Source organism: Canis lupus, chromosome 23 (genome assembly GCF_011100685.1).
Source record: "Canis lupus familiaris isolate Mischka breed German Shepherd chromosome 23, alternate assembly UU_Cfam_GSD_1.0, whole genome shotgun sequence".
Taxonomy (NCBI): Eukaryota; Metazoa; Chordata; class Mammalia; order Carnivora; family Canidae; genus Canis; species Canis lupus.
Genome location: NC_049244.1, coordinates 8,714,049 through 8,730,111, shown reverse-complemented (window position 1 = coordinate 8,730,111; position 16,063 = coordinate 8,714,049). Strand labels below are relative to the sequence as shown.

The window sequence follows — 16,063 nt, the reverse complement described above, 5'->3', positions numbered from 1 at the left end:
ATAGATTTCTTCGTGAATAATTTCAAACACTATTTCTCTCACACAGATATGAAAAGACATTACTGCTATTCTCTTTTTAATGTGATTTTTACTTTTATGTAAGATATACAGGTTTAAGGTTTAAAAGGTTGCACAGTTCTACAAAAATTCTAACAAAAACAACAGTTTCATGCTTCTCATCTCCTCGCCCCTAATCCTGTATTTCCAGAGGCAAGTGCTCTCAGCTTTTTTACTTCTTTATTCTGATACTTCCGTCTCTCTGATAAGATACTTATACTCTATTTTTCATTCTTCTATTTTAGATATTATCTATTGGCTTTCTATTATGGAAAAAAAAGAATTAGGTGCACATACCCACACAAAATTCCTCTCAAATTTATCTTCCTGTTGTAGTTATATTATCATTTTGGGTTAGGTAATCAGACGATATGTGCATCATCTGACTACAGAGGGGATTATGTAATAGTACTGCTAGCAAATGACGTGACAGCTGTGCCATGTGGTGTCCTTGATTACATGCTCCTTCTTGCTTTCTCTGGGGTTAATAAAGGTTTCAGGGACACCTGGGTGGCTCAGTGGTTAAGCATTTGCCTTTGGCTCCAGTCATGATCCTGGGGTCCTGGGATCAAGTCCTCCATCAGGCTCCCCACCAGGAGCCTGCTTCTCCCCCTGTCTGTGTCTCTCATGAATAAATAAAATCTTTTTTTTAATAAATAAAATCTTTAAAAAAAAGATTTCACTGCTTCATTTGCTCTGTTTTCTATTTCTTTATCCTAATTTGTTCCAAAACTCTTCTCCAGAGGTTTAATTATTGTTTCAAATTAGTCAAACATATCAAGCTATCCACCAGTTTCCATTTTTCTTGGGGAAATCACTCCTGGAGTCCTCCATCTCCTGACTCAATCTGGCCTAGGTGTTCTCAAGGCATGGTGCACAGCCCTTTTCTGGAGATTTTCCCTTCTCTGTTTTCTTTTGGATTTTGCTTGTCTCTCCCCTGTATCCTCAGATCGTCCTCTTTTTTGGTTACTTTCTTATTTGGTTATAGCATCCTATGGTAACTTTCTTAGAAGGGCAGGTCTAAAGTACATTTTTGTCTGATTACCTAACCCAAAGACTTTGCATATCTGTAATTGTCCTTATTTTATCCTTATCATAAGAGTTTAGCTGGGGGAATAAATTCCATATTAAAAATTATTTTCCTTAAAATTTTGAAGGCATTTGTTCCATTGTCTGATACTCTCCAAGGATTGCCATTGAGAAATCTGATGATATTTTGATTCTTAATCCTCTGGATATAACCTGTGATTTTCACTCTCTCAAAAAAAGTTAGGGTCTTCTATCTGTGCACAACATTCTGAAATTTGGTGATGTTATGCCTTAACATCCATTCATTTTCCTGAACACTTCTGGGTAATTTTAACCAAACACTTAGATTCTTCATGTTGCAGAAATTTTCTTGAATTATTTCTTTGAAAATTTTCTCTAGTCTCTTTCTTTGTCTATTTCTAGATTTCTATTGGTCAGACATTGTACCTACTGGTCTGACTCTCTAAATTTCAAGCTTATAAGCACCTCTCACCATTTCTTTTTGTCCCACTTCCTGTGAGATCTCTTCATCTTTATTTCCAGCTCTTCTATTAATGTTTTACTTTTGCTACCACATTTTATTTTCAAAAGTTTCTGTTTTGTTCTTTGAATAGTCTTTACAGCCTTCTGTTCTTGTTCTATGTATCCTGTATCTTCTCATCTCTTAACTCTCTAAAAATATTCATGATAACTTTTTTCTAACTTTTCTTCTCCCTGCATTGTTTCTTGCTTTTCTTTCTTTCCTGTTTGGTTGTTTTAGTCTTTGGTGTTCGAAGCATCCTTCCAATTCCTGATTCTCATTGGCTAGCGGTTCACATTCAAAACACAGCATCTTCTTGGGCTATTAACCTGACTGCCAGGCTTCTAGAAACTAACTGAAAAGCAGAAGGGAGTAGGTGGGTAGGAGGGTTGCCTGCCTTTCAGTGTATAAAGTCTCCTTTATACTCCTGTTTCAGCATACAACTCTCTCTCCCTCTTGTTTAACTCTTGAAAGAATGAACATCCAATCTATTTCCAGAGCAGAGGAGGCAGTTCTTCACTGAATGGGTTCCTCACTGAATAGCTAATTCTTGTAAAGACTTTTAAGCGGTATCCAGCCCTACCTGACAACCTCTCCCCAAACCCCACTTTCAGAGGTATTTAGCATCTCTAAGTCCTAAGCAGTACTGCAATGTGGATTGGCTTGCTTCTGGGAACTCCCCACTTCCCAGCTCAGGTTTTAGCTTTCTTGAATCTGCTCTGTCAGTTACTACTCATCCATCTGTTCCTTAGTTTCCAAAATGCTGTTGTTGTGTTCTCCATTATCTTTGTCCTAGTGGGTTTATGCTTTAAAAAAAAAATCCTCCTACTAACATTTAAGAAGTATTTCAGAAAGGGTAGAGGTAAATACATATGTTCAATCTGCCATATGTAATCAAGTCTTTCCATTTTTAATACCAGTGTTTATGTTTATGATTTTATAATTTAAAAAATTAACTGTACCTAAAATTATGTGTGCATCTGAATCCCTTTGGTTCTGGAAGAGTAGTTCCCTCTGGCTAGCAGCATTAGCATCAGCTAGGAATGTATCAAAAATGCACATTCTTAGGTCCTACGCTTGACTTACTAAATAAGAAACCCTAGGGGTAGAACCTAGAAATCTATGTTTGAACAAGCCCTCCAGGTGGCTCAGATGCTTGCTAGAGTTTGAAAACTCCTGCCATAGGTGACTGAAGGATTCTGAACACTTGAGAAACACTGCCTTACTCCCAACCTCAGCTCTAGATCCATCTCTTCACCTCCAAACCCACAATGTGCCCAGCAGACTAAAAGGACTATTTGAGATGACTTCCTCTGACAAGACCCATCCTCCAAGAGAACATATTTATGGATTTAGATGGTTTTTTTTTCCATGACACCTAGCTATTTCCTGCCTTATATGGCTCTTAGTCTGGGATTTCTGAGTCCAGAAACACCTGCAGACCAAGCATGGTGGAAGAAAAGACAGTTGGAGGTGAAGAAGTTTAGACACATGAGACAGAGCAGTGTTTCATCTGTCTTCCACATGTTAGCCAACAACAAGTTGGGAAAAGAGCCTTCAGATTCCCTCTGGGCACCTCAGAACAGGGCAACCTTGTTCTGAACCTTCTGGTGGTTCTGCACCTGCCATTGCCCTCTGCCCACCTTCTGAGCTGGAGATCCTGTCCACCTTCTCAACTGCACACATCCATCCCCATCCCATCCTCTGTGTGACTCCTCTGAGTTCTCCAGTCTACATCTTGCCTCCTTACCTTAATTTCTTCCCTTTCTGTACCTTGCTGATGATCTTTGCACATTTTCCTTTAGAGCCATCCCAGGAGTTCCCCTCTGAGCTCTCTCAATAGCACAGTTAATACTCCTTTCTACCCTCCTCCCAGGTATGTCTTCACTGTCATTTACACCTTTGAAGCCTTGATAAAGATACTGGCAAGAGGATTTTGTCTAAATGAGTTTGCTTACCTGCGAGATCCTTGGAACTGGCTGGATTTTAGTGTCATTACCCTGGCGTGAGTATTTCTCCATGCTGATGTATATGTCTGTGGGCTTCTGGGTGGCTCACACTCTGGGGATATTTCCTCATCTCTATCCATCTTCCTTACATGAAACTTACCTGGGGTTTCCTTGCTTCTAAATGTTATTTTGAGAGTCACTTTTTAGGATTAGTCCCATACCTTCAGGTAGAAGTTAGAGATCTCAACTCTGAGTTAACAAATGTCCTGTCAAAGTGAGCGGGCAAGGCTCAGCCTTACACCTACCTGACCTGAAGCTCTTTGCCTGAGGAACCAGTGTCTAAGGAGACTGATTGGCCAAGCTCACATGCTTGAATACCCATCCATACATGCAGTACACAGAGCCCTCATGATCATAATGCATCTCCTCAAAGGGGCTATTTTAAAAGCTATTGCAATAATTAAATCAGTGTGTCAGTTATAGGGGGAAGTGCCATTAGATTTTTGTGTCTGTTCCGGGTCCTCCTTAGGCTCTTGTTACCCAAAATTGTCCTTATTTGTGCTGCATACATTCTTAGGAATGTATGCAGAGATACTGACCAATTTCTGGTTCTGATACAGATACATTGGTGAAGCAACAGCTCTCCGAGGGATCTCAGGCTTGCGGACGTTCAGAGTTCTTAGAGCTTTAAAAACAGTTTCTGTGATCCCAGGTGAGCTATTTTAACTATTACATATATTCATAGAGCATATGCTGGTTTACACAGTCTAATGTCCTACTTTGATTTTTGCAAGAGGCCTATAAAGCTCCAGGGCACGGACAGTTGTCCTCATTTAAAAGACAAACTGAGAAAAAAAGTAGAAAAGTAGAAAACACAGTCTCAAGTCCTCATTGCTAATAAGAGGCAAAGTGTGACCTGAAGACTTAGTGTCCCAATTCCTAGGCCAATGCTCTGTGCAGAGTACCTCATGACCTCACCATCAATAAGTGACAAGAAGGTCATGACCTCATTTTATATTCTCATTGTGGGGTTCAGGCAAGCCACTAGTTGGAGGTTCTCATTTATATCCTAAACTAAAAGTATAAACGTGGAAATAGGGAGGAAGGGAGTAGGCAGTCCTAGGCTCCAGTGAGTGTCTTTGCCATTTCCATATATCTGAAAGCTTGAGCCTCAATCTAGTCTTTGGATACACAGAGAAGAAAAGAATTGGGCAATTCTTTATTATGGAGAATTCAGAAATGAACATAGTCCACCAGAGCTTATCTTATTGGGTCTTCAAGACCTCTATTGTCACCAGTATCTCAGGGATACATCTTATCCCCACTGGGTTGATGGCGGGATTGGTGAAGACAGAGACCAGGCAAAATATTGAAACAGCTTCTAATTTATGGCCTGGTGGATTATCTCCCTTCCCTCACCCCTGAGAATCCATGCTCTCATCTGGAAAACAGAAACACTCAAGCCATGAGGGAAGTCCTTTCTGCCATTCTATGTCTGGCTCTGCAGGGAAGGATTGGGAAGTCTTTGCCAAATTCCACTGGACGGGCTTCCTCATGAAGAGAGCCATAGTGAGAGATAGTCAGTGCTGCCACTTGGTATCTCTCTCACCTAGTTTTAGCCAGGAAGAATCTGAGTCTTGTTTATAAGACCTGTGCAGTCCAGACTTCCTCTCCTAACTTATCTCTCTTCTCTGTCTTGCATCATGTTCCAGAATCTATCTGTGATTCCACAAATAGTCCCTACATTTGCTTATCTCCTAGGCTTTGGCCATGCTGTTTTTCTACCAAGAGAGTCCTTCCTCTCTTTGTTCAACTCATATTCATTCCTCGGGGCTCTGCTAAGTTTTGACCTTCTCAAAGAGACTCATGGTCTCTCCCAACTTCCCCCACACTCCACTCCATCCCATCCTTACACTGCGCCTCAGTTAGGAGTTGCCCCAAGCGTGCTTACCTGCTCAAGAATGTAATGGTTTTTCCCCTCAGTTGTCAGACAACCCCATTATGCTGGTGCCTTAGCTCCCTTGTTCATCCATCAACCTAGGGACCAATGCAGCTAGTGCTCAATGGGTTATTTGTTAACCAAATGACAAGACAAGGATCAGCCCCAGACTGCTTCCCTGTTCAGAGCTCTTTCTGCTACCTGTGAAGCTACTATCTCAAAGAAGCTGATTTCATTCTCCACAGTCACAAGTCATCCCTCCTTAAACAAGCAGAGACCCAAACTTTACTGCCAGCTGTGCTTGTCCCAGTGTCTCTGATGCTCTCACTCTATTGCTGCATTTGTCTCTCTTTGTCTTTGTGTTTCTGTCTTTCTCTGTCTCATTCTATCTCTTTTGCATCTTCCTCTCTCTTTCTCTCTCTCCCCCCCTCTCTCAACACACACAGTGAAGTCCATGTGTCTCCATTCTCAAGCTTCTTCCCAGAACAGAAATGAGTATAGAAAAACAGATGTTAAATGACTACAGTCATTAGTGGCCTTATACCTAGCACAGTGCCTGAAATATAGCAGGTACTCAACAATTATTTTTTAAAATGAATCACCACTGCCAGACTTTTAATAACTTTACAGTGATAAAGAATATATCACCTGGGTCTCAGTTGTCTCATCCTTACAATGGAACAATAATCTCTGCCTCTATCTCAGGGTTATCACAAGGTTAAAGCCACAAACTGTGCTTAGAACTGCCCTAAAGTTTGTAAAGTACCTCACACCTATATATAGTGAAAGGATAGGATGGTTAATATGCAGGCATGCCGGGCATATGTGTGTGCTCTGTGTGTGCTACCTCATCCACATGGTAGTGTTGCTGTCATCTTCCCGCAGGGCTGAAGGTCATTGTGGGAGCTCTGATCCACTCAGTGAGGAAACTGGCAGATGTGACCATCCTCACTGTCTTCTGCTTGAGTGTCTTTGCTCTGGTGGGCCTACAGCTCTTCAAGGGCAACCTCAAGAACAAATGTGTCAAGAATTGTGCAGCTCTCAATGAAACGGGCAATTACTCCTCTTATGGAAAACAAGAGTGGAATTTCTGCCATAGGGACGAAGGTCTGGTTGGCAAGGGGTGTGACATCCCTGCATATATTTTTTTTCTATATAGAAATATATTTTGATTCTTCTTCCCTACTGAAATGCTTTTCCTGAGCTGTGTTTTACTTTTGGGGCCCCATTTTCTGTTGTCCAATGTCCCTCTCACAAGGAAATGAGCTATAAACCTAAGGGCAAGTCATTCTGCTATGACAGGCTCAGCTAAAGTCACCGTTCAGCTCTTCTCTTCCCAGATATGACTTTTCCCTTCCAAATGTTCCAGCATGCTTACTAAAAGCACATGGCCAAGGAAACACACACTGCTCAGACAGAAGACTTAGAAGGTGTTGCCTTCATCACACAAGGCTTTAGCTAGAGGGTTCAGAACTACATTCATGGCTTTCATTTCTTCTTTTCGTCTGCAGATTTCTACTATAACAAGCCTGGCACTTCAGATCCCTTACTGTGTGGCAATGGATCTGATGCAGGGTGAGTGCTCAACCCATAACAAAGTACCAGTGCTCAGCAATCTTTTATTTTTTCATTATCACTTTCTGGATAGAGACTGGTTAGCAGGTCCCAAGGAAGATGTAGAAATCAATAAGTCATGGCTTTTGCTATCCCAGGCTCATGGGGGAGGGAGTGTAAGAGTTAGCTTTTGCTATGTAACAAACAGCCCCAAGATTTTGTGACTTAAAACACTAGTCATTCATTTAGCTCAGATTCTGCATATTAGTATGTTGAACTGAGATCAACCTGGTGCTCTGGCATTGTCTGAGTTTAATCATACTACTGCAAACAATGGACAGATTAACGGGGCCAGCTGATCTAAGACAGTCTCAGCTGGGGCAGCTTTTCTGTTCCATGTGGTCTCATCTCCCAGTAGGCTAGCCTGGTCTTGTTCTCAAGGGCAGAGGCAGGGTTCCAAGAGAAGAGTAGAAGTGTGCAAGGTCTCTTGAGACCTAGATTTAGAACTGGCACAATGCCACTTCTACTGCATTCTCTTGACCAAAGCAAGTCACAAGCCAATGCAAATCCAAGGTATGGAGAGATAAAGTTTACCTCTTGACTGGAGGAGTTGCAGCAATCTTATGGCAAAGGGGTATGGATACAGGTAGGAGAATAGTTGTGGCCATTTGGGCAAGCAATCTGCCCCAGGAAGGAACTAATATATATTAAATATATTTTGTGTCAAATGCTCTACATTTAATCATCACAATTCCACAACGTGGGTTTTGTTATCCACATATGACAGAGGAAGAAACATGTGCATCAGACTTTACCATTTCAAAATCTTACAGAGGCCAGATACATAACAAGTGAGAGGATTAGACTGGGTGGGAATCAGGCAATGATATACTTTGTGCCCCATTTAAAAGGGCTAGCCACTACTCAGTCTAGCTTTCAGTTGCCAGCTGGAAATGTGGGTCCACTGTTTCCAGCTCTCTTAACTTTTAAAAGAAAGACAAAGAATTCAGATTTTTATGTGAAATCTCTCAACTACAAACATTGGCTACCAATTCAAAAAAATGTCTACATATTGTGGGCCAAACAAAATATTTCTGCAAGCCAAATTCAGCCTGCAAGCTGCCAGTTTGTGAGCTCTGATGCACATACATAAAGATGCTATCCTGTGAAGAAGCAGTGTTATGCTAGAGGCTCCATGTGCTGAAGAGACCCAGTGAGGTGATGGTGGGAGGCAAGGCAGGAGATCAGGGAAGGTTTCCTGGAGGTGGTAGTTGAGGTGAGCACTAAAGGACAGCTGGATGTCTCCAGCTTGGTTGAACAAGAGATGGTTTGGATGGAGGTCATTCCAGGTGGCAGAAGAATGTGAGACAAAGCAGAGGGGTAGGGATCCCCTCAAGCCTGCCTGCTGCTTTGATCACTGGAGCAAGCATGAGCAAAAAGAGTGCAGGCAATAGATCAACAAGTCTCATCTTTCCCATCTTCACGGTGGGGCTCTGGGACCCTGAGCCCATATGACCCCAATTCTTGAATGGCTAACAAGCCCAGACTATCCAAGTGGAGCTGGGAGGGACCTGCATGGAGCTTTGACTTAATCAGCTCACTAGAAAAACAATCTCAGAGCTGAGAATTTGATCAACATAGGCTCCTTGGCTTCTTTCTTCACAAATGCACTTAGCATTTGGTTCTTTGTTTCAGAGATAGAACTGTTCTGATGTCAGTTTGCTTTTGACTTAAATCTAACTCAAAGGCTCCCTCAATGGTTGTTTTGTTTTGTTTTGTTTTGTTTTCCTGTCTGGATAATGGCATTTCTCATGGCAATAGCTCCAGAGTAGCCTAAGCACTGTCTGTGGTGAAGTTGTGGGGTCCACCCATGGCCCCACAGCCCAGCTCCAAAAGAGGCTAGACATCCTGCTGGTCAGGTCCTGGCCAGGAGATAAAGGAGAGGATAGGGCTCTGATGGCAAAAGAGGCCAGCTCAGGATGGCAGTTAGAGTGAGCCCCAAAGGGCATACTGTGAAGATGGAACCTGGGTTCTGTGCTAGGCCACAGAGAAACCAGAGCCCTGAGCTAAGGCCCACACTGATCCGTGGCACTATGAGAGGAAAATCCCATGGTAGAGAACAAGTACTAGGAAACACTTAATGATTTCCAGCATTCTTTCACATGTATTCTTCCAGCCCATTCTTTTGGTCACTTCAGGTTAAAAACAGCAGGAATTTTAGCTTGCAATTTGCATATAATATTTCCTATACTGAAGGCACTATGAGAGAAGCTTTATACTGTGGTCTCATTTAATTCTCAGAGCAGTTCATTGTTGAGTGTAGCAGCTGTAGTGGGGTTTAATGGGAGACATAGAAATAAGGCTACCCTCAGAGTTAACTAGCAAACCTAAAGTAATGGATTGACTCTCTCCTTCGGAGAGCAAACCAAAAGACTCTGTCTTTCAATGTGTTTTCTCAGCAAAGCCATCCCGCTGGGGTAGGTGAGAGTACCTCACATTCCTTGAGCTTAAAGATACTGCTTGACATCAACTTACTCCTTTATCATGAGACAGTGAAGAGTCAGTCCAGCACTGCCCATCCCAATATTCACATGTGGTCATCTTCAATTTGGCCTTCCTCCATAAGTCAGTCTTCATAGGCTACTTGACATTTATATTTCTCCTTTTGAATAAATACATTGGCAACTGACTTCTTTTCTCTGAACCTCAGCTTCCACATCTGTAAGAAAGGATGGTTAAGATGTTTAATTTATAGCATTTGTAAAGCACTTAGGAGAGACAGAGAGGCACACAGTAAGTGCTCAGTAAGTGGAAAGTGTTGTTTTCACTGTTAGATATAATTGGTGAGTGAACTTGACTAAAGTGAGTCCTCCTTTGATGGACATCTTGGGAGATGATGCCAAACAGCTCAGGTTTTAGGTCTGCATTATTGATACTGACTCCTCCTCCCCTGTTGTGAACTTGAAAAGAATCTGCCACCTTATGGGATCTTGTCTGGACAGTGAGTTAGTCTTCTCAGGCTACTCTCCTCTGCATGAAACTCCGAAATGAAAGTATTTTCATAATAGTGAAAGGGAATAGAGGGGAAGGGAGAAGAAATGGGTAGGAAATATCAGAAAGGGAGACAGAACATGGAAGACTCCTAACTCTGGGAAACGAACTAGGGGTGGTGGAAGGGGAGGAGGGCGGGGGGTGGGGGTGACTGGGTGGCGGGCACTGAGGGGGGCACTTGACGGGATGAGCACTGGGTATTATTCTGTATGTTGGCAAATTGAACACCAATAAAAATAAATGTATTATATAAAAAAAAAAGTATTTTCATCCCCATTTAAGTGGGCAAGAGAGGAATGCCTCAGTGGTTCAGTCAGTTAAACGTCTGCCTTTGACTTAGGTCATGATCCTGGAGACCCAGAATGGAGACCCGAGTCAGGCTCCCTGCTCAGCAGAGAGTCTGCTTCTCCCTCTGACCCTACCCCCCTCATGTTCTCTTTCTCTCTCAAGTAAATAAAATCTTTTTTAAAAATGGGCAAGAAAAATTGAACCTTAAAGAAATCAAGGTCATCCAGCTAACAAGAGAGGGGGCAGGCCTTGAACTCCAATCTTTGACTTCAAACCTTATGATCTTCCTATAGCCCTGGGCTGCCTTGTCCCCAGTAAGTATGGGCACTGTGCAATTGATGACCTTCTCTATTCTTGCTACAGCCACTGCCCTAAAGGTTATCTCTGTCTTAAAACATCTGACAACCCAGATTTTAACTACACCAGCTTTGATTCCTTTGCTTGGGCTTTCCTGTCACTGTTCCGCCTCATGACACAGGATTCCTGGGAACGCCTCTACCAGCAGGTATTGGTCTGCATGTCCCCCTACAGACTTGGTTGGAGGCTGGGGAGTCAGATGCATGCTTACATTTTTCCTGGAGGAGACTGGCAACATCAGGGGCCCATTGACTCTGGATACAGATCTCCTTTCTCTTGAATCTGTAGACCCTGAGGGCATCTGGGAAAATGTATATGGTCTTTTTCGTGCTTGTCATCTTCTTGGGATCCTTCTACCTGGTCAATTTGATCTTGGCTGTGGTCACCATGGCATATGAGGAGCAGAACCAGGCAACCATTGATGAAATTGAAGCCAAGGAGAAGACATTTCAAGAGACCCTGGAGATGCTCCAGAAGGAGCAAGAGGTCTGTGAGAAGTGGATGCTTTGTGAAGTCTATTGCAGGCTGCACATTCTTGGGCAGAGGTCTGGACAAGGCACTGAGATTAAGGCTTTCATTCTAGGGACTATAAGAAGATTCATCGTACCTTAAGGACCATCTTAGGTCAGGTTTTCTCAAAACAGAACCTGAATAATGATCTTGTGCAAATGATTTATTGAGAGATATTCTCAGAAAAGGGAGAGGGAAAGAAGTAGGATGGGGCAGGAGAAGAATTAAATAAGAAAGTGGCCTCAGCTAGAGATGACCTTCAGCCTGATCCCATCAGAACTCTGGAATATGACTTGTACCACAAAGTTAGCTGTATCTTGAGGCAAGAGGGTTGGCCTTTTGTATCCCCATACCCACCCCAGCCAAGTGTACAGTCAAAGGAAATATTCTACAGAATACCGTAGCTGTGATCCATTAGCAGCTAACACCCAAGCAGCTGGAAGATAAGTGCACTGCCCTGGTAAAATGGATTTAGGCAGGGCTTCAGCAGGGCATACTACAGGGTGTGAATGAAAGAGATTGATCCAGAGGGAGCTCTTCCTGCCATGCCTCAATCCCACCACCACCCAGGTTCCAATCCTGACCTTCTCTGTTTTAGATGCCCTCACCTCAGTGACACCCTATGTCTGAGGGACACATTCATGCTAAGTTTAATCACATACTGTTGGCTGCAATTGCTGTTCTCTCTCTTCAGGTGCTGGCAGCGCTGGGGATTGACACAGCCTCTCTCCATTCCTACAATGGCTCACCTTTACCCTCCAAAAATGCCAGTGAGAGAATGCGCAGAATGAAACCAAGGGTGTCAGAGGGCTCCACAGATGACAACAAATCACCTCAATCTGATCCTTACAACCAACGCAGAATGGTAAAGGGTTCAAGTTTGTGCTCTAAAGATTATCCACCTTTGCAGCTGCTATGGACAATAGGTTGGAGTGGGAAGACGTTTGTAGCAGGGGGGACAGCTGGAGGCACAAAGGTTAGGAGGATGTTATAGTAATCCAGACAACACACTCCCTCCAACCACCAAATGGTGGCTTAACAGGGGTGTTATGGACGTGGAAAGGGGGGTGGATTATGACTTTTATTGGGGGTAGGAGACAGTAAGACTGGGACTGTGGAATGTGGAAAAAGGAGAAAGGAGTCCAAAATGACTCCTAGTTTAAAGAGTTGGGTAATTAGATGGGTGGTGATTCTAGGGCAGGAACACTGGAGGAAGAATCCAGGTTTGTAGAGAAAGTAGTGAGCCCGTATCGACACACTGACCTTGAGTTGTCCATGGACCTGTGGACATCAAGAGTTAGCCTTCTCCTAACAGTCTGACCTGCAATTCTGTCCGAGGTGCTGAAATCATTTACAAGCTTCTGTCTGATCTCACGCCTCAGTGCCCAAAACCCAAACCTCACTTGTTGTTGGCACAGAAGATTCCGGACCCATCTCTGTGATGCAGTCCAGCCTAGGAATAACTTCAGTACCTCACTTTCAACCCTGTAACAATTCTGCTCACTACTCAAGTCTTCTATGTCCCACTCCCTATACTCAACATGTTTCCTCCAACCACATCTCTCTCCCTTGAAAGTCCTGTGTACCCCAAACATGCCCTTTCCAGAGACCTTACTTAGAGATGATAACCCCTTTATGGAAGAATAGTTCCCACACTAATAGTATGGAAAAGGGGATCTACATAGCTATTGTTCAGGCCTCCTAACCCTCGCTTCCCTCTCAATCTCTTCTCCTGTGCTCATCTGAAGGATGTTCTACTTTTTATAACACAGTCTACAATCCCCAGACTCTGTGTGCCTATATGTACACAGACATGCCCACATGCACACTGGTCTCAGTCACATACACACTTCAGCATTTATCAGATTCTTTGCCTTTCCCTTCCTTACTCTGCTTCTTTTGAGCAGCGCCTGACACGCACAGGGTACAGATCAGAAGACATTTCAGAGGGGATTTGACTAGGGCTCTGACAATCACAGAACGGGATGAATCACAGCTTCCATGGAAATGTCAATGATACTGTGAATTGGCCTCTGGTTCTCCTCATTCAGTCAGTCCCACATAGATTAGCACCTGGATGTCCAATAATTGTTTGGTGTATATGTATTCATCTCTCCAACTAGATTTACCATCAAATGGACAAAAGAGGAGCAGTGTCTTGTTAATTCAACAATATTAGGTGCATGGTATAAAAAGATACAACTAAAACACAGGCCATTTCCCAAGGACTTCCTTTAGTGGAGAAGGCAGATATAAAAACAGCTACGTATTATGTATTATATTAGAGGAATATACATGGTGTTTGGGGGACAGAAGGGGCAATATCCTCTCTTACGGGGGTGGAAGTGTATTAGGAAAGGCTTCATGGAGAAGGAAATAATTGAAATGAGTAGCAAATAGTGAGAAGGGGTTCCTCCAGTAATTGAGGACTGCAGGGGAGGGGTGGAGGAGTATTTTTCAGGCCTAAAAGAGAATATGTGCAAAGGAAGGGAAGCACCATTTGGATACTTCTTTAATGCTCACTAATGGACTGGAATTCATTCAAGGATGTATCCCCTTCCTCTTTTCCTAGGTGAGCTCATGTAGTAAATAGACCATAAGCAGTTTTTATATAAAGCCATTTTCCAACCAACAGCAATAAGTGAGAGAGAGGTTGGCGGTAGCACCTAGGAGAGACACAGCAAGGGTTTCAGGGAAACCACAGGTCACCAGTTGTTCTGCTTGGATGAGGAATTTTAAGGCAAGTCTAATGCTTATATTCAGAGGTCATTGCCCACCATTTGTCAAGTAGGTTAATTCTGAAATATTAACTGATGGCCAGGGAAACACTACCTGTCAAATATGGGACCAAAATCTTCCAGTTTTTTCATTGGTTTGCTTAGTGTCCAGCTGCAAATAACTCAGACATATCATTTTTAATAAAGATTCTTCAAATGTGGGATGGATTTGTGGATTTTTTATGAGTTCCATAACCCTTGGACATATATTCTAGGTAAAGAGTGCTCTGTTTATAATACTGAGATTGCAACAATAGTTGCTAAACAGGATTGGGTCCCAAATAAACCAGAAAAAAACACTTCAGTTCTGTGGACAGGGGGATAAGTAAGTGTCTTGTAATGTACAAGACATCCCAAATCCAGTAGGTTAGTAAATAAAAGAAATTAAGGAAGGGGGAAATATTCAGCAGTATGATCAGAGTTTGCTGGAAAGAGTGTAGATCTTCAGAAATACTTCACATGACCTAGGACAGAACTGATAACTTGTTATGGTCAAGCTCCTACCATGGTCATGGGTACTAGCCAACCCAGGCTCCAGGGACTCTGGGTGTGTGAATTAGCTCCTTTCCTCTGGCAACTGTAAGCCTCACATTTCTCTCAGCGGGAGATTTTGATGGGAAATGTTTATTGATTTGGAGGAATGGCATTATTCTTCCAGGAAATTAAGCTGTAACTCTCCCTTCAATCTCCTCATTGTTGACTATTCAAAGTTTCCCTCAAGGGATCCTGGAAGCTCATTACATTACAAAGCTCTTGTCTCCTCCTTTGCAACACAAACTCTCACATTTATATAGGCTGTATCTAATGAATTGCAGAACCTAATTTTCAGACAATAAAGTGCACTTGTTCATTCAACAACCATTTACCAGGCTTGTTTCAGTATTGGTGTGCTTAATAGTCTCCTTAGGTCTCAGCCTTTCATGTATAGCTGGGAATTTAAGACAAGTTTGTCCAACCCTATGGGCAAAGGCTGTAAAGAGACTATCTCTCTAGGTGACAAGGTTGACTTCTGACATCCTTGGCCATCATGACCTGTTTGCTGATATGAAGCACCCTGTGATCTCTCATCTCTCCTGGACTTCTCCCAGGATATGTCAAAAATATGCATCTCCCTGGTTCTTTTCCCATATTTATCTAGAATACCTCTTAGGTCTGTGTCTTTAATTTTCTTTTGGAAGTTCATAAGAATAAGGGCTGGGAGATGAGAATGAGTGGAGGAAGTATTGAACTCCAAATTTGCCTGCAGGATGAGCTTTATCTCTTACTCCTTTGGGACAATGCCCAGTCTTTCCTAGGCCTCACTTCTGGAAGACGCAGGGCTAGTCATGGCAGTGTGTTCCATTTCCGTACCCCTTGCCTGGATACCTCATTCCCTGACGGGGTCACAGATGATGGAGTCTTTCCTGGAGACCGTGAGAGCCATCGGGGCTCCCTGCTGCTGGGTGGAGGTACCAGCCAGCAAGGCCCCCTCCTAAGGAGTCCACTGCCTCAACCCTCTAACCCTGGCTCAGGACATGGAGAAGACGGACACTCCACATTGCCCACTGGTGAGCTTGCCCCTGGAGGCATCGAAGTCTCGGTAAGTTTGTCAGTGCTCCAGACTTTTCTGGGCTGCCCTTAGGAAGAGGCCAAGAAAACCTGAGTGTCACTCATGGAAGGGTCCTTTAGGCAACACTCTGTCTAACATTTCCCAACTACCCCCATTTTACAGACAGGTTAAACCTGATCTCAAAGAGGTTTTCTGGTTTAATCTGTAGTACATAAATACAAATTGTTTTCCAGTTGATCCCATTTTTTTTTTTCAGAGTTCCTCTGTCCCCACTCACTATCACTGCTTTAGAGACAGGCCTGCTTATTTCCTGGATGAATATGAGAAAAATAGAGGGTTCTGCTCTTTCTGCCTGTAGCTCTGTGTAAACTATACCGGGCTTAGCTCACAGGATCCAGAGAAATCCTGGTTGGTGCCCCAAACAGATATTAGCAGAAGCAAAGTATTCCTTGCTTTACTCAGAGAAGCAATAACTTGCCAAAA

At 43.0% G+C, this 16,063-nt stretch overlaps 1 protein-coding gene across 1 annotated transcript in view; it reads left to right on the top strand.

Annotated features, from left to right (window-relative positions):
• Positions 1-16,063, top strand: part of SCN10A (sodium voltage-gated channel alpha subunit 10) — a 106,973-nt gene that overhangs the window by 35,441 nt on the left and 55,469 nt on the right. Inside the window, 8 exon segments of the mRNA NM_001003203.1 lie at positions 3,483-3,611; positions 4,176-4,267; positions 6,380-6,601; positions 7,006-7,069; positions 10,751-10,892; positions 11,033-11,230; positions 11,949-12,119; positions 15,317-15,610. Of these exon segments, the coding sequence (NP_001003203.1) occupies positions 3,483-3,611; positions 4,176-4,267; positions 6,380-6,601; positions 7,006-7,069; positions 10,751-10,892; positions 11,033-11,230; positions 11,949-12,119; positions 15,317-15,610 (1,312 nt within the window).